The 19,520-nt window shown below is 41.5% G+C and overlaps 1 protein-coding gene across 1 annotated transcript; it reads left to right on the forward strand.

Moving 5' to 3' along the window:
* Nucleotides 1-979: 979 nt before the first annotated feature.
* LOC116755062 (peptidyl-prolyl cis-trans isomerase FKBP4-like) lies at nt 980-17,922 on the forward strand. The gene is given in 5 exon segments (XM_032633913.1): nt 980-1,075; nt 10,680-10,767; nt 12,530-12,668; nt 16,303-17,462; nt 17,465-17,922. Coding segments are annotated over 5 exon segments (1,941 nt in total).
* Nucleotides 17,923-19,520: the final 1,598 nt, after the last annotated feature.

Here is a 19,520-nt window from a genome sequence, read left to right on the forward strand (position 1 = left end):
ACAGTTCTGATCTTGAAGTTACTGGTGTCTGTCATCTATATGGTAGAAATACTATACAATGGGGCGCTACACTGCATCTCTTCCCAACAAATGCTATGAATCAGACTTTTAATTTTTCCAAGAAAGCCACTTGTTAACCATTTAGCAGCTCACTACTGCCCACGGGAAAACGATCTTCTCTGAACAACAGGCAGGACCAGCATCCTCAGAACACACTTCCAGAAATGCTGACCTACAGAGTCCATTCCATTCTCTCTCCTAACAGCTCCTATATTTATGCTTTGCCACAGCACTAGCCAACCTACCTGTTTTCCTCAACTCCTACTGATTTCTAAAAGTCTCAGCTCAGACACTGTCCTTTTTGTGGAACATTCTCTGATCTCTCCCTGCAGAAGAAAACAGACCCTAGCTGTCTTCACTGAAGCTTGAATGTGCCACATTGTCCTAGCTATGATTCAGTAATTAATTCAACAAATATGTGTTCTCCCCCTATCATGTGTCAGGCATCGTGCTAGGTGGTGGGAATAAGATTGAACTGACAGCCATCGTCCATTCCCCAGTGAGGGAGATAAAACTGAACACTAAATCAATTACTTATCATTTTGACAAGTGCTAAGAAGAAAAGTATAATTGTCTAACGTCTATTTAATCTGCAAACCTGTGATTCCTTGCAATGTTAAAGGCTCATTTCTGTCATCTTTCTCTTTTTACTATCAAGCGCCTCACAGAACATAAGTGTTGGATAAATTTACTGTGATACAGAAAAAAATAAGGCTTACTTACAGGTTCTTTGTATTTACTGATAAATATTAAAGGATCGTGAAATAGGTAGGTAGGTAGGTAGATAGATAGGTGGGTAACAGATCAAGAATGCATGAGGAAGATCATTCTTACTGCTCAGTGTAACTGAACTCACAGGAGGAAAGATTATGGGAAAAAATGGTAGGGCATTTAGAGAAGTAAGAGTAGTAGAGATGAAATGGAATTAAGACTAGATCGTGATTGTGGAAGGAAAAAGAGAAATCTAGAAAATATCTGCATGAAGAATGAGTTGGACATGATGATGGAGGAGAAGGTAAGAACAGTGATATGAGATGGAGCTGCCGCTAACAGACCAGAATATCGTGACCTTGGGGCAATGGTTTCAGCCTTCGCAGTAATGCAGTCATAGTCACTGCTGTTGTCACCTACAAAGAGAGTTTTGAGGGCATTTGCACTGCAATGTGCATGTAAGACATCTTGGGGCTGAAAGAAAAATTAACTTGGGAATCATTCAACCTGTCCCTGACCACCAACCAGCTAGACCACCATTCATTTCCTTGCATCCTCCAAATAACAAGTTGTTATATTTTCCCATGTGCATAATGATAAGAATTCCCTAGCTTTCCAAAAACAGACAAGTTCCAAGTGTCCTGTTGGCAAATTCCCACTGAGAATAATATAAGTATTCAGAAACTTTAAGGAAACTCCCTTATTTGCTGCCAGAATATTTTTTTTTCCCAAAAAAGTGATAAAGAGCTCCTGAAATGATTTTACGATTTCAACATGATGCACTTAATTGAGTTTGCAGCCAAAAACACGAGCTTTATATATTGGGATCCCAAGCAAATGTGTCTTCTCAGGAACACTTTTTTAAAAAAGCATTAACATATTGTGGTAAGTGAGAGCACCCACATGTCTGCAAAACAAATGATTCAACCATTCCTCAGGAGTTCTCACAAAGGACATGTAGGCTTATCACATGAAATAAAAACAAATGAAGAGACTTAAATGTATTAGAATTCCAGACACATTCAGATATAGTGATATCATGGGCTCCCCTCTCATATTTATTCACAGATTGGCTTTGAGGCTATTTGTTTTGAAATCCTATAACTGTTAGTGCTTGGAAATTACACTGGGAAAAGGCTTTTCTTAATACATGTGACATTTAATCCTAGAATACTAGGATTATATACATAGGCATTCAACTCAGTTAGGGCCTTTGAAATTATATATTCTAATTTTGTTAATTTGTTTGTTGTCAGTCATTTTTGATCACAGACTTCTTTGGAAATCTGATATTATCTCTCAAGTCTCTGCTTAGAAAACTGCACGTATTCCACATGTCTGTCATACAGAAGTTTAGATTTGTCAACTCCCTGAAAGCTCTTCATAAATGATGCAACTGCTAGGGTGGGAAGGGAGGGATCCATGGACCTCAGGTGAGCCATCTCTGATTTGGCCCAAGCATCTTACCTGCAAAGGAAGAAATGAAACCCAGAGAGGCTGAAATAGAAGTCACCCAGCAAAAGGGCAGCAGAGACACCGTGGAAATGGAACTTCCTCACTAACTCATGACCCCACACATTCCTACTACCTATTGGGAATTTATTTATTTATTTATTTAGTGGGTGGAGTAGCAAAGAATAGCTTTGTTTCTTCACCAGGAAAAGGGGGACACAGCAGGCTCAGGACCCTCAACACTGTGTGTCTCAACCTGGAGGAATTTGGTGAGAAGTTTTATAGCAATGGTTCAAGGATGGGGTGTTGATAAGGATCAGGGTGTGTGCAGGGCCTGCACTCCTTTATTCTCACCTCAGGCGGTCTGATGAGTTTCTGTGCTTCCTTTAATCTGGTTGAAGAATGCTACCATCTTCCATTTGTTGGGGGGTTTTAGTTCTCTAAAGAGCTCAAGGATATTGTTACATATAGACCTCGAGGCAGAACCAGGACCTGCCCCAAGGCTGTGCTATTGTCTCTTGACTGCTCCTCCCTTGTCTCTGCATCCCTTCCCTTCCCTGATTAGCAACTGTCCGAATCTGCCCTGTGGGCCCTACTGGGAATTTAAATAACCACAAACAATCATGATTTTGGACATCTGTCCATACCTCTCCCCTCCAAGGCTGGAGGGTCATGGTCAAGAGAAAGTAAGGTCAGAAGTTGGAGAGACTTGGCTTTGTTCCTGGATTGACTGACTGATTATTGCAGGACTGGATATAAAGATTTTGTCTGCATCAGTTTATCTGCGAAGTAAAAACAATTATTTCTGGCCAATTCCAACCACTTTGGACTATTGCAAGAATCAGTAAGATAATATCTATAGCATATTTCTGTACACCTGACACTAACGGAACATTGTAAATCAACTATATTTCAATAAAAATAAATAAATTAGAGGCAGAGTCAAGATGGCAGTGTGGGAAGGCATAGACTTAGCGTCTCCCCATAACTAGGGCACCTGCTGGCCACTAGTGGGGAACTCTAACACCCAAGGAGACGGGAGGAACCCCAAAGTGAACCAGTAGGACGTACGGGGACTGAGCGGGGAGAAGAAGTGGAGGCCAGACAGGATCACTGCCCCTGAGGCCAGGGAGATCAGGAGAGGTAGGTGGGAGGGGCCCTGCACGAGGAGCCAGAGAGGAGCAGAGGGCGACTGCCCCACCCACTTGGGCACGGGGAAGAGCAAGGATCTAAGGATGTTTTCTATTAAAAAAAAAAAAAATCAGCCTGCTGAGCTCCCAGGCTGATCCCCTGCCCTCCAAGGCCCTCCCACACCCCCACCACCCCCGGCCACACTGGTCCCAGGGACATAGGATGGAGGCCAGGAAGATCAGGAGAGGCAGGCGGGAGGGGCCCTCCAGACCCCAGATGAGAGGAGCAGGAAAGGAGAGGAGGGTGTTTGTCCCACCACTAGAGCCCAGGAAGCCTGCTGGGCTCCCAGGTGAGGTCCCCTGCTCTCTGAGACCAGGAGTGGGGGGCACGCCTGGCCCTCTTCTGTCCCTTGAGCTTAAGCCTCACTCCCCACAGCCCGCAGGGGCTTTTCCAGCCCTGTGGGTCCTGAGCATTGGCCCCACCCACCACCCAAAACTCGCTCTTACTTAGGCCCTCCCCTCCACAGTCAAGGCATTGCCCCCCCCTTATTTTTTCTTTCTTTTCCCACCTCCTCTTTTTTACTGTTGTGGTACTGATGTATTCTCTGGTTGTTCATCCATCTATATTTTTAGTTTTATCCTTTTAACATATCTGTTAGTTTCCTAGTCTAATTTTATTTTTTATAATAAAAAAAAAATTGGTTTTTGGCCACATCACATGGCTTGCAGGATTAAGGAGCTCGGGGTCAGGCCGAAGCTCCTGCAGTGGGAGCTCCTAGTTCAAATCACTGGACTAACAGAGAACCTCAGGCCCCAGTGAATAGTCATCGGAGTGAGGTCTCACGGAGTTCCTCATCTCAGCACCAAGACCCAGCTCTACCCAATAGCCTACAAACTCCAGTGTTGGAAGCCTCAGGCCAAATAACCAGTAAGAGAGGAACACAATCCCACTCGTTAAAAAAAAAAAAAAAAATGAGATGGCAAAAAAGTATGTCACAGATGAAGGAGCAAGTAAAAACCTACAACACCAAATAAATGAAGAAGAAATAGGCAATCTACCTGAAAAAGAACTCAGAGTAATGATAGTAAAGATGATCCAGAATCTCAGAAATAGAATGGAGGCACTGATTGAGAAAATACAAGAAATGTTCAACAAAGAACTAGAAGAACTAGAGAACTAACAGAGATGAACAACACAATAACTCAACTGAAAAATACACTAGAAGGAATCAATAACAGAATAACTGAAGCAGAAGAACGAATAAGTGAGCTGGAAGACAAAATGGTGGAAATAACTGCCAAGGAGCAGAATAAAGAAAAAAGAATGAAAAGAATTGAAGACAGTCTCAGAGACCTCTGGGACAACACTAAATGTACCAACATTCTAATTATAGGGGTCCCACAAGAAGAAGAGAAAAAGAATGGGTCTGTGAAAACATTTGAAGAGATTATAGTTGAAAATTTCCCTAACATGGGAAAGGAAATAGTCACCCAAGTCCAGGAAGCACAGAGAGTCCCGTGCAGGATAAACCCTAGGAAAAACACACCAAGACACATATTAATCAAACTAACAAAAATTAAATTCAAAGAAAAAATATTAAAAGCAGCAAGGGAAAAACAAAAAATAGCATACAGAGGAATCCCCATAAGGTTATGAGCTGATTTTTCAGCAAAAACTCTGCGGGCCAGAAGGGAGTGGCAGGATATACTTAAAGTGATGAAAGAGAAAAATCTACAACCAAGATTAGTCTACCCAGCAAGGATCTCATTCAGATTCAATGAAGAAGTCAAAAGCTTTTCAGACAAGCAAAAGCTAAGAGAATTCAGCACCACCAAAACAGCTTTAAAACAAATGCTAAAGAAACTTCTCAAAGCGGGAAACACAAGAGAAGAAAAAGACCCACAAAAACCAACCCAAAACAACTAAGAAAATGGTAATAGGAACATACATACCAATAATAACTTTGAATGTAAATGGATTAAATGCCCCAAACAAAAGACATAGACTGTCTGAATGGATACAAAAACAAGACCCATATATATGCTGTCTACAAGAGACTCACTTCAGATCTAGGGACTCATACAGACTGAAAGTGAAGGGATGGAAAAAGATATTCCATGCAAATGGAAATCAAAACAAAGCTGAAGTAGCAATACTCGTATCAGATAAAATAGACTTTAAAATAAAGACTGTTATAAGAGATAAGGAGGGACACTACATAATGATCAAAGGATCAATCCAAGAAGAAGATATAACAATTATAAATTTTTATGGACCCAACATAGGAGCACCTCAATACATAAGTCAAATGCTAACAACCATGAAAGGAGAAATCAACAGTAACACAATCACAATAGGGGACTTTAACACCCCACTTACATCAATGGACAGATCATCCAAACAGAAAATAAATAAGGAAACACAAGCTTTAAATGACACAATAGACGAGACCAGATAGATCTAACTGATATTTATAGAACATTCCACCCAGAGGTGGCAGAATACACTTTCTTCTCAAGTGCACATGGAACATTCTCCAGGATAGATTGCATCTTAGGTCAGAAATCAAGCCTTGGAAAATTTAAGAAAATTGAAATCATATCCAGCATCTTTTCTGACCACAATGCTATAAGATTGGAAATAAATTACAGGAAAAAAACTGTAAAAAACACGTATACAGGAAGGCTAAACAGTGTGCTATAAATAACCAAGAGATCACTGAAAAAATCAAAGAAGAAATAAAAAAAACACATAGAAACAAATGACAATGAAAACATGATGACCCCAAACCTATGGGATGCAGCAAAAGCAGTTTTAAGAGGGAAGTTTACAGCAATTCAATCCCACCTCAAGAAACAAGAGGTATCTCAAATAAACAATCTAACCCTATACTTGAAACAACTAGAGAAAGAAAAACAAAGAAAACCCAAAGTCAGTAGAAGGAAAGAAATCATAAAGATCAGAGCAGAAATAAATGAAGTAGAAACGAAGAAAACAACAGCAAAGATCAATAAAACTAAAAGCTGGTTCTTTGAGAAGATAAACAAAGTTGATAAACCCTTAGCCAGATTCATCAAGAAAAAAAAGGAGAGAACGCAAATCAATAAAATTAGAAATGAAAAAGCAGAAATCACAACTGACACTGCAGAAATACAAAATTTGTCCATTTCTTCGTGGTTGTCCATTTTATTGGCATATAGTTATTTGTAGTAGACAACCACGAAGAAATGGACAAATTCTTGGAAAGGTACAATTTTCCAAGACTGAACCAGGAAGAATTAGAAAATATAAACAGACATATCACAAGTAATGAAATTGAAACCGTAATTAAAAATCTTCCAACAAAACAAAAGTCCAGGGCCAGATGGCTTCACAGGCAAATTCTATGAAATATTTAGAGAAGAGCTAACACCAATCCTTCTCAAACTCTTCCAAAAAATTGCACAGGGAGAAACACTCCCAAATTCATTCTATGAGGCCACCATCACCCTGATACCAAAACCAGAAAAAGATATCACAAAAAAAGATAATTATAGACCAGTATCACTGATGACCACAGATGCAAAAATCCTGAACAAAATACTAGCAAACAGAATCCAACAGCACATTGAAAGGATCATACACTGTGATCAAGTGGGAATTACCCCAGGGATGCAAGGATTCTTCAATGTATGCAAATCAATCAATGTGATATACCACATTAACAAATTAAGTAATAAAAATCATATGATCATCTCAATAGATGCAGAAAAAGCTTTTGACAAAATTCAATACCAATTTATGATAAAAACTCTCCAGAAAATGGGCATAGAGGGAACCTACCTCAAAATAATAAAGGCCATATATGACAAACCCCCAGCAAGCATCATACTCAATGGTGAAAAACTGAAAGCATTTCCACTAAGATCAGGAACAAGACAAGGATGTCCACTCTCACCACTCTTATTCAACATAGTTTTAGAAGTCCTAGCCACAGCAATCAGAGAAGAAAAAGAAATAAAAGGAATGCAAATTGTTAAAGAAGAAGTAAAACTGTAACTGTTTGCTGATGACATGATACTAAAGATGCCACCAGAAAACTACTAGAACTAATCAATGAATTTGGTAAGGTTGCAGGATACAAAATTAATGCACAGAAATCTCTGGTATTCCTATACACTAATGATGAAAAATCGGAAAGAGAAATTAAGGAAACACACCCACTTACCATCGCAACAAAAAGAATAAAATACCTAGGAATAAACCTGGCTAAGGAGGTGAAAGACTCGTACACAGAAAACTATAAAACACTGATGAAAGAAATCAAAGATGACAAAAACGGTTGGAGAAATGTACCATGTTCTTGGATTGGAAGAATCAGTATTTTGAAAATGACTATACCACCCAAAACAATCTATAGATTCAATGCAATCCCTATCAAATTACCAATGGCATCCTTCACAGAATTAGAACAAAAAATTTTACAGTTCGTATGGAAACATGAAAGACCCTGAATAGCCAAAGCAATATTGAGAAAAAAAAACAGAGTTGGAGGAATCAGGCTTCCCGACTCCAAACTATACCACAAAGCTACAGTAATCATGACAGTATGGTACTGGCACAAAAACAGAAAGATAGATCAATGGTCTGGATAGAATGCCCAGCGATAAACCCATGCACATATGGGCACCTAATTTATGAGAGAGGAGGCAAGACTACACAATGGAGAAAAGACAGCCTCTTCGATAAGTGCTGCTGGGAAAACTGAACAGCTACATGTAAAAGAATGAAATTAGAACACTCCCTAACACCATGCACAAAAATAAACTCTAAATGGATTAAAGACCTAAATGTAAGGCCAGACACTATCAAACTCTTAGAGGAAAACATAGGCAGAACACTCCATGACATAAATCACAGCAAGATCCTTTTTGACCCACCTCCTAGAGAAATGGAAATAAAAACAAAAATAAACAAATGGGACCTAATGAAACTTCAAAGCTTTTGCACAGCAAAGGAAACCATAAACAAGACAGAAGGACAGCCCTCAGAATGGGAGAAAATATTTGCTAATGAAACAACAGACAAAGGATTAATCTCCAAAATATACAATCAACTCATGGAGCTCAATATTAAAAAAAACAAACAATCCAGTTAAAAAATGGGTGGAAGACCTAAATAGACGTTTCACATAGGAAGACATACAGATGGCCAAGAGGCACATGACAAGATGTTCAACATCACTAATTATTAGAGAAACGCAAATCAAAACTACGGTGAGGTATCACCTCACACCAGTCAGAATGGCCATCAGCAAAAAATCTACAAATAATAAATACTGGAGAGGGTGTGGTGAAAAGGGAACCCTCTTGTACTGTTGGTGAGAATGTAAATTGATACAACCACTATGGAAAACAGTATGGAGGTTCCTTAAAAAACTAAAAATAAAACTACCACATGACTCAGCAATCCCACTACTGGGCGTATACCCTGAGAAAACCATAATTCAAAAAGAGACATGTACCACAATGTTCATTGCGGCACTATTTACAATAGCCAGGACATGGAAGCAACCTAAGTGTCCACTGACAGATGAATGGATAAAGAAGATGTGGCACATATATACAATGGAATATTACTCAGTCATAAAAAGATACAAAATTGAGTTATTTGTAGCGAGGTGGATGGACCTAGAGTCTGTCATACAGAGTGAAGTAAGTCAAAAAGAGAAAAACAAATACCATATGCTAACGCATATATATGGAATCTTAAAAAAAAAAAAAAGGTACTGATGAACCTAGTGGCAGGGCAGGAATATAGAGGCAGACATAGAGAATGAACTTGAGGACATGGGGTTGGAGGTCAAAGGTGGGGCGAAGTGAGAGTAGCATCAACATATATACAGTACGGAATGTAAAACATAGTTGGATGGTGGGAAGCAGCAGCATAGCATAGGGAGATTGGCTCAGTGCTTTGCAATGACCTAGAGGGGTGCGATAGGGAGGGTGGGAGGGAGACACAAGAGGGAGGGGATATGGGGACATGCGTATACATATGGCTGATTCACTTTGTTGTGCAACAGAAACTAACACAGTAATGTGAAGCAATTATACTCCAATAAAGATCTATTAAAAATTTTTTTAAATAATAAATAAAATCACAGAATTAAAAAATATCTATGGCATATAATCGAAAGCATATAACTTCAGGGGGAAGTGTCCTCAGAAAACAACAATAATAACTTGTGTTTTGCAGAGCCTTACAACCTAGTGTTTCAACTGTGAAGTAACAAGTTTGGTACAAGTAAGTTCGCCCTGATTCTCATGTTCACTGGAAATGTGAATAAGACACTACACTTACTTAAAGTCTCAAGCTGTGCCCCGATGTTCTCCTGAGAGAGCCATCCATCTCTGCTGCTGGACCCTCCCCTCCTCCTTTGGCTCCGGACTCTCATGGGCATGCACCTGAAGCTGAGATGCCTTATCCCTGCTGCTGCCGCTTCTGCTTCCTACTCATACCATCTCCCCACAAAAGTGGCCATCAACGTCCCATGCTGGGGTGTGACTGGCACCATTTTTACTGAGACCCCAAAAGATGACCCAGTGTCACATTACCCCACTCTAGATTCTCCCCACTGAAGGGCAGACCACACCCTGTTTTATTCATCCCAAAGCAAGGCTACTTAGCATTCCTAATGTCCCAGAGATTTTTCTATTTCTAGTAGCTGGTGCATACTTGGTGCCAAATAAATGCTGACGGAAATGCATTATGAAGAGCACTGACGTTGCAATATGATTATTGTTTCAATGTGGGAGTATAATCCCTGGACTCTGTTGCCAGTAAACACATTGAGTCTGGATCATACTGGTGAAATAAATACAAAAATATCAGACTCCAAAATAGATTTATCTAAAATGATAATTAAATGTGTCAGCTTATAAAAATATTTTTCATCTCTTAAATTGCAATTTCTGAGAAAGTTCTTTGAGAAACTCTGTTGAATACATGTAATTATTTAAATTGTGAACTTGGCTTCATGCTAGTAGTACAGTAATAGATATGTTTGCTCTGCATTGGGGATCTTTTGGACCAAAAGATATTAAACTGGAAAAACGGGATATTTCACAATGAAAATCAGTGTATGAGCTTAAGAAAGACATGGGGAAAGTCAGTTGCAAACGGATTTAGAGACGATATTCACAGTTAGGGTTTCCTTTCCTTACAAGTTTCCTAATCGAGGTAATCACACTTAATCCAGAGAAAGAACTGGAAGTTTTTACTATTCCAATTTATCACTCCAAGGTCTTAATAAACCTTTTATTCATTTATGGAACAAATATAAACAGAAGTATGTGTTCGACACTGCTGTTCACAGAGAATACAGTGCTGGACAAGCAAAAATGCAAACCACACTTCCGGGCAACGTGCAGTCACGTGAGAAATACAAATAGACAATTACCTGGTGACAAATGCTAAGACTGGGGCCTTATTCTTCCAGAAGGAAGTGCCAACTAAGAATGAAGAATAATAGACTTTAGGCGAAGGAAGAAGGTGCTTAAAGTAGATAGTGTAGTGTGTGTACAAAGACCCAGAATTGAGAGTGAAGATTTGAAGAAGTAAAATCTCTTCTCTTTCAGGAGAAGCCCCCATGGCTACAATAGTGAAAAGAGGTGGTACCCAACCTCCCACTACAGAATCCAAAGGGGAGAAGACACTTCACACACTGATGATTGGGACCCAGGCACAAGGGTCCCAATCAGTGGACTGTCTTACCTACTAGTTTTAATTTGGACCAAATGAGACAATGAGTAAGGGATGATTAGGATTCATGGTGCAAAAATTAGACCCAATGGCACCAGCCACAACCAAGCAGTGGCCGTGGTCCCAGAAGCTCTGGTCTGTAATTCCAAAACAGACTCACCTGCAGCTTTGATTCCATCTGTCAGGCTCTCTTCAATTCTCTGAACCCCTTGCATTATTCCAGAAAGTCCCAGTTTTGCCATAACACAGAGATTTGATTTCTCTTATGAGCAAAAAATCCCAATACAGATATGAATAATAGGAAGAGGGGTTCAAGAAATGAAAACGTGGGGAATCTAGGATTTACTATCCAACTGAGGGGAGAATATTGAGAGGCAGTCTCCTTAATATTCCTGAATGGGAATCTGGCAGCCCATGGGAAACAGTGGTGAAACAGCTAAATAAATGCATCTATACCTTTCTTGATAGCTTCAATTCATTCCTGAAAACTTTGCCGCTAAATATAAAGCCCTTAAATTTTTTTAATTGTTATGAATTTCAATGGAACAAATTATGATTTATTTCATCCCAAACTAAGACACCCAAACAATTTTCACTTGATAGAAAGATGTATCAATTGCACAATGAAAACAAGTTTACATAATGATAAAAACTGAAAGTAGTTTATTTTTAAATTAGTGCAATGAAGATTTAGTATCCTCACCACAAAAGGAAGAGCAGACTAGGATGCGGATGGCAAGTAGTGGAGGAAGGGTTTGAGGCAGCCATTCTTTGGAAGGGACACTCTTCTTTTGCGCCATTTTATTCACTAGTTGTCAATGTCAAACTGCACTGCAAAATTATCTTATACCATAGAAACCACTTTCAGAACACCAAAATTTTGTGCATGAGAGCTCTTTAAAGAACAGAAACAGCACCTGCAGAGAACAGACTCATGAGCCACCCCCTTTCCCTTGGCGTATGTTCACAAAGAACGATTCTGAATTCATCTAAATGTTGTTCTATATAATATTCTATACAATATTCTCAGACACTCAACTGTTGTGTCAGTCTATGGATGAGTGTATCTTTGAAAATATACTGTGTAAACATTCCTTCTTGTAGTATATATCTTTAGCACATTTGGGGGAAAAAATAGTCATTGCACTAAAAAAGAAAGGAGTCATTCACAAAGAGGTAAACTTTTTAAGAGATGGTATTAAAAAAAAGTTATAAACAAACAGTTGTTAGGAGGAAAATCTGTAAGCCTGTGGTGTTCTAGGATGAAGTACCTCCTGGGGTAAGGCTTTGGGGGATCAAATTGCTCAGCCCATAGAATCCATGAAGTGCATGCAGACTACAAAGACCGAGGGTGAGAAAGGTTAATCTATTGTCACTAGACAGTTTATTGAAGAGAAGAGGATTCTGAAACAGGACTTGGATCCTGTTGTTCCAGAGGAGAAGCTGAGACTTGAAGATGAGAGAACCGGGCATGGAGTTTTGGGGGCCCCCAGCAAGAGGCAGACCCACAAAGCTTCATGGATATACACAGAGATGCATGACAGGGTATTCACCAATGTCAGTGTTAGCTCAGGGTAAAGAGCTTTTGTATTATTTTTCCTTTCTACTTACATGTATCTGTAGTGATAAGTTTTTTTTACAATAAACTATATCACTCCTATAATGAAAAAAAATCATAACCCTCTTCAGTTCTGAAATAGAATGTAAGCAGAAAAATATCCATTCACCCAAGAGTTTAAAAGCCTAAATTCTTGGCTCACCTCAAAGACATTCAGAAACCCAGGGACTTTCTAAAACCATTCAAAATGATTCTTTAGCTCAGGCAGCTGCAGGGCTGTAGTGGCCAAAGATTTATCCTGTGGGCTGTCAGATCGTAATATCAGTTGAATTCCCTCAGCCAAGTCTCATAAAGATTGTCATGGCTGGGCTTCCCTGGTGGCGCAGTGGTTAAGAATCTGCCTGCCAATGCAGGGGACATGGGTTCGAGTCCTGGTCCAGGAAGATCCCACATGCAGCAGAGCAACTAAGCCCGTCTGCCACAACTACTGAGCCTGTGCTCTAGAGCCCGCAAGCCACAACTACTGAAGCCCGTGTGCCCTAGAGACCGTGATCCTCAGCAAGAGAAGCCACCACAATGAGAAGCCCGCGCACCACAATGCAGAGTAGCCCCCGTTCACTGGAACTAGAGAAAGCCCGTGCGCAGCAATGAAGACCCAACACAGCCATAAATAAATAAATAAACAAACTAAAAAAAAAAAAAAGAAAGATCGTCATGGCTGACACTTAGAAAATCCTATGTTCAGGGCACTGTGCTAAGTGCTATATTTGTATCATCATATTTAACATTCAGTAGAATCCTTTTAAGTATTATTGTCTTCTCTGTTTCACAGATTAGGAAACAAAGGCACAGAGAATTTAAGTAAATTGCCATAGGTCAAATAGCTGGTAATGGTGGAGCTACGGTTAAAGCAATCAGACTGATTCCATAGTCCATATTCCTAACCATACATAATACAACACATGGATCAGGATTAACTGAGCACTAGAGAATTGAAATGGGATTATACAGAATTCGGAGTCCTGTGTGCTCCCTGAAACTCCAACCACCCAATGAGCCTCCTTTTGTCCATGGAATCGAAATTTAGACCTTTGTGTTATAAAGATGTTCTTCTCACGGGACTTCTCTGGTGGTCCAGTGGTTAGGACTTCCTGCTCCCAATACAGGCGCCCAGGTTTGATCCCTGGGCAGGGAACTAGATCCCACATGCCGCAACTAAAGATCCCACACGAGGCAAAGAAGACCCCACGTGCCGCAACTAAGACCCAGCACAGCCAAATAAATAAATAAAATTTTAAAAAGATGTTCTTCTCTTGCTTGAAAATGTTGCTGTGCCCTGATCTGAAGCAGTCCTCATGGTGAAAAAGCCAGTCCTCATGGTGAATCCCTCCTTGCCCCACTGGATTCTATAACTAGAGTCAGCTGAAACAAACTCCTCTTGACTTTCAGGATACCATGATGCCATTTTGGTTCTCTCTTATTTCCTCAACCTTTACATATTAGAGTGTCTCACAGCCCTCTTTAGCCCTCTTCCCTTTCCTATCCACATTCTCTAAGTGGTCCTAACCAGTTCCCTGCCTAAAAATACCATCTACATGCTGAACCGCAAACCCACACACCCAAACCCACACCTAACTTCCTGACACTTCCTTTACGAGGTCCAGCAGGCATCTCAAACCACACTTGTGCGGATCTGAGTTCCTGATAATCCCTCCCCAAATAGCTCCTCATACAGTCTCCCCATTTCAGTAAAGGAATTCATCATTTTTTCGCTTACTCGGCCAAAATTCCTGAGGTCCTCTTGGACACCTCTCTTTCTGTTACACCCCCCATGTGAAGCCTGTTAGCTCCTTTTTCAATATATGTCTAGAATCTGAGACTCCGAACTACCACGACACTGGCCCAGGCCACCATAATCTCTTTACTGAATTACTGCAATAACCTGCTGACGGTCTCCCTAGTCCTGCACTTGGTCAACTTTACTGCCCCCTCCCCAGCTCCAAAACACACTCTAGTCTCATAAGAGCAGCCAGGACAATCCTGATAGATGTACATCATATCATGTCACTCCTTTGCTCAAAACCTTCCCTATAAAGGTTTGAGACTTTCCGTCTCAAGCAGAACATAAGCCAAAGTCCTTACTAGGACTTATAAGGCCCTACATGATCTGGTCCCCGTTACCTTTCAGACTTCGTGTCCTAATTCTTTCCTCTAATTCATTCTGTTCATGGCACATTGGCCAATTTAACATTCCCCTAATTTACAGGCACACTCCCACCCCAGGGCCTTTGCACTTGATATTCCCTCTACCATATATACCTCAAATACACATGTGGCTAACTATCTCATGTCTTTCTTTTTTCACTCAAAACTCACATTCTCTCAATGTGAGCTTTCCTGGGGGCCACCCTGCTTAAAATGTCACATTTATCCCTCACATTTCCTTCCATGCATTATTTCTCTCCTTAGCTCTTAGAGCCATCAAATATAACATGATACACATTTTATTTGTTTGTCTTGTCTACTGTATGTCTCCTCCACTATAACAAAAGTTTCATGAGGACAGGATTTGTACTCACTCTGTTTCTTATCATATTTCCACTTCTGAGAATGTACCTGGCATGGGGTTGACACATCATAGATAGGTGTTGACTTCATAAAGAGATGCTCTACAATGTCGATTATAGAACAAAACCTCACAGTGTGATAAATATATTTATTGAGGACATCTCAACCTTTGAAAGTCAGGCAAAATTGTGTCAAGCCGTGTATCCCGTGTTCTGTGAGAATCTAGTGCCCTCAACAAGATTTCCGAGAACTCCCCAGTGTTAATACCTTCATGGTTACTCTGGATTTGCCTCCCTGCCTCCCTGGACTGTTGATGTCATTGGCATTTGATCCCCTATAACTATTCTCTGTCCCCTGCTCTGTGACAAACCGAGACACAGAAAGCAATAGCTTTCGCTTCAACACCCCTACAAATGCGGACCCATTGTAATATGTTTAACTTATAATTTGCAATGACAAAAGTGTATTTACATGGCTTCAAAAAAGTTATCATTTAATATTAAACATCCTCAATCTTTATAATCCTTTGACCTGCCTTCAACACTGTCTCACTGTCCATTTTCCTTCATGGCCGTCTGTCATGTTACTGGGCCATTTCTCTGTTCCTCTCTCCTCAATTCTCTCACTCTTTTCACCATTCTTTTCCTAACATCTGTTCTTTATTTTTTGAGAGAATATTGCCTCTCCCTCTTTGTATTTTCTTATGATCCATGCCATTGTTTTCACATGATACTAAAAAATAGCTTCTCAAGTTTTATCATTTTATGCAAAAGACAATTCCTCACAGGAAATTCAGTGACAGCTTTTAAAAGTCTTTGCATCCAAGAGTCCTGGGCAGTTGGGGCAATGGCAGCTGCCTATGCAAAATCTCGTCAAACAACCTCCAAACGACAAGAAGAATAAATAACACCACACAAAACACACCTTTGGCATAACTAGAAAACAGACAATCTTATACACTACAGGTTACCTGTAAGTAGGAAAAGAAGCACCAAATTCCAGCAGAGTCAATTTCACAGAGAGCAAAGGGGTTCTGAAAAAAATGCACAAGAAAGATAAGATTGAGATAAAACCACTCCCAGGGAGACGGGCTGGGGACGCGGTGGCGGGGTCGAGGGCTGGCCCGGGATTCCCAGGGTCCCAGGACCGGGGCAGGGCCAGGCGGAAGGCGGGAGGAACGAACGAGAAACCACCTTTCGCAGAAATGAACTCCAAATCCCAAACCGGCTGCCGCCTCTAGAAAGTTCTCCCCACCCCGCGTCCCTTGCCGCAGGCCGGCTCCTCCTAGCCTCTTCCCCCCGCCCCCTCCGCGGCGGTGGGACCAATCACTCCCCGGGCCGCCTAAGACCCGCCTCCTGCGTCCGCTGCCCGGGAAACGGCGCAAAGACCGCCTCGGGCACGAAGGCTTCTGAGAGTGGGGCTCAGTCGGCGCCGCTGTCCCTTGAGGGGGTGGACATCAGCCCCAAGCAGGATGAGGGCGTGCTTCAGGTCTTCAAGCGAGAGGGCACAGGCACAGGGATGCCCATGATCGGGGACCGAGTCTCTGTCCACTACACGGGCTGGCTGTTTGATGGCAGCAAGTTCGACTCCAGCCTGGACCGCAAGGACAGATTATCCTTCGACCTGGGGAAAGGGGAAGTCATCAAGGCTTGGGATATTGCTGTAGCGACCATGAAGGAGGGGGAAGTGTGCCACATCCCCTGAAAGCCAGAATACGCCTACGGTTCGGCGGGCAGCCCTCCCGAGATCCCTCCCAAGGCCACGCTTGTGTTCCAGGTGGAGTGGCGCCATCGGGGAGGTTGCACTGGAAGGTACTCCAAAGACCAGATCTTTTACCGCCGGGAGGTCGACGAGGCCGAGTGTGTGGATCTGCCTTGTGGGGTGGAGAAAGTCATTCAGCGCAAGGAAAAAGGAGAACATCCCATTGTGTATCTCAAGCCCAGCTATGCTTTTGGCAGTGTTGGGAAGGAAAAGTTCCAGATCCCCCCAAATGCTGAGCTGAAGTATGAAGTATAACTCAAGAGTTTGGGGAAGGCCAAGGAGTCCCAGGAGATGAGTTCAGAGAAGCTGGAGCAGAGCACCACAGTGAAGGAGCAGGACACCGTGGACTTCCAGGAAGGCAAGTACAAACAAGCTCTGCTGCGGTACGAGATCGTGTCCTGGCTGGAATTTGAGTCGGCTTTCTCTAATGAGGACGCACAGAAGACACAGGCCCTTCGGCTGGCCTCACACCTCAACCTGGCCATCTGAAGCTGCAAGCCTTCTCTGCTGCCGCTGAAAATTGTAACAAGGCCCTGGAACCGGACAGCAACCATGAGAAGGGCCTCTTCCGCCAGGGAGAGGCCCAGCAGGCGGTGAACGACTTCGACTTGGCACGGGCTGACTTCCAGAAGGTCCTGCAGCTCTACCCCAACCACAGAGCTGCCAAGGCCCAGCAGCGGATCCGCAAGGAGCTCGAATGGGAGAAGAAGCTCTATGACAACATATTTGAGAGGCTAGCTGGGGAGGAGAGCAAGGCCAAGGCCACGGTCGCTGCAGGAGACCAGCCCGCTGACACGGAGGTGAAGGACGGGCAGAAGAACCATGTGGCAGGGGGCCAGCCTCAGGTGGAGGCAGAAGTGTGGCCTTGCCCAGCCCGGCTCCCGGCTGCCTGCCCCGCTTCTCCCTACCCTACTCCACCCTGTTGGTTCTGTAAAAACTGAAGAATTTTGAGTGAATTAGACCTTTATTTTTCTAAAAACCCAAAACCAAAAAAGGCACCCCCAAAGAAAGAACGTGTATCCTTAAGTGTGAAAATATTGAAGAAAGAAACCTGATGTTGATGGTAACAGATTCAGTGTATACATTGAATTCAGTAAGAGTCCATGAATCCATATATATATTAATTAATTAATTAAAACTAAACAAATGCGAGGTGGGGGAGGAAGTCTTACTCCTTTAGAATATCAACTGGTAAATATGGGAGGAACGATAGAAAAATCACCATTTTGCAACCATTATAATAAAAATTGATTTAAGCAGAAGCTATCGATGAATGCTTAGAGTAGGTGAAAGTTTGGGGAATAAAGGATATTTCCATTGCCTTAAAATATTTATTTTCAAATTATATATTAATTAGCCGAGGAGGAAATAGTGACTTGACGGTGGAGAAACCTGGCAGAACCATCACAGCCATATGATTGCAGCCAACACCACCAATAATGGAACAAATGACATCGAGTGCCTCTTGATATGATGCCCTGAGCAGGATATAATGTCACATCTGTTTGCTTTTACAACATGTATAACCTGAATCTCATCAGAGGAAACCTCAGGGAAACTCAAATTGATGGCCGTTCTACAAATAATAGGTGCTCTTTGAAACTGCCAGCATTACGAGAGAAAAAGGAAGACTGATGGGTGTTATTCCAGATAAAAGGACACTTAAGACACATGACAATTAAGTGTAATTCATAACTCTGAGTATCTTAGGCTGGGAAAAAACAGTTAGCTGTTATACGACATTACGGGGATAGTGGATAAAATTCAAATATGGGCTCTGGACAAACAAGCACTCTTATGTATCCTGGCAATAGGACAGCTGTGATTAAAAAAGAAAATAGACTTTTAATATCCTAGAGGAATCTATAATGTAGGAAATCCAGAAATAGATAAGAGTAATTAACTTTGAAAAATTAAAAGGATGGACTGGGGCAGAGGAATAAAAGCCCCAAATACTGTATATTTGATTTTGAAGTTTAGATCTTTTTTCCATTTCAATGAAAAAATCTCATAACGAGATTCAAAGATTGAGAAATCAAATCCTTGTTAATAGTCTTTGTTTTGAAAGTCTTTAAAGTTGGTTTTCGTATTGAACTGTCAGGAAGTTAACTAGCTACCCATCACCTTCAGACACAGTAGCTCTGTTTACACGACCACTGCCAATACATGAGTCACAGGATCAGACCATAACATGCCCACAGCTTGTCTTATTTAACTCATCGCTTCAGGGAACACATGGGGAAAAATACACTCTGTACAGGCCAACCATTTTAGCACAAACGCAAAATTGCACAAAACAGAAAAAGTTGCATTTCTTAAGTAGTCTGACTAGCAAATTCCATGGTTCTATGCAAGTCTGGACCATGTTTTTGAAAGAAATGCTTTTGCAGAAATTTTGTTTCTCCTTCATGCGGAGCCTGAAAAAGCTGGCAAACTGCCAAACCAGAAGTTCTGAAGACTCGAAATGCAACCTGCGTCATTTGTATTGATTGTAATCCATAGCGTGTGTGCATGTGGTCATGCCGGTGATTCATAGATA

This window comes from Phocoena sinus, chromosome 6, assembly GCF_008692025.1.
Source record: "Phocoena sinus isolate mPhoSin1 chromosome 6, mPhoSin1.pri, whole genome shotgun sequence".
Taxonomy (NCBI): domain Eukaryota; kingdom Metazoa; phylum Chordata; class Mammalia; order Artiodactyla; family Phocoenidae; genus Phocoena; species Phocoena sinus.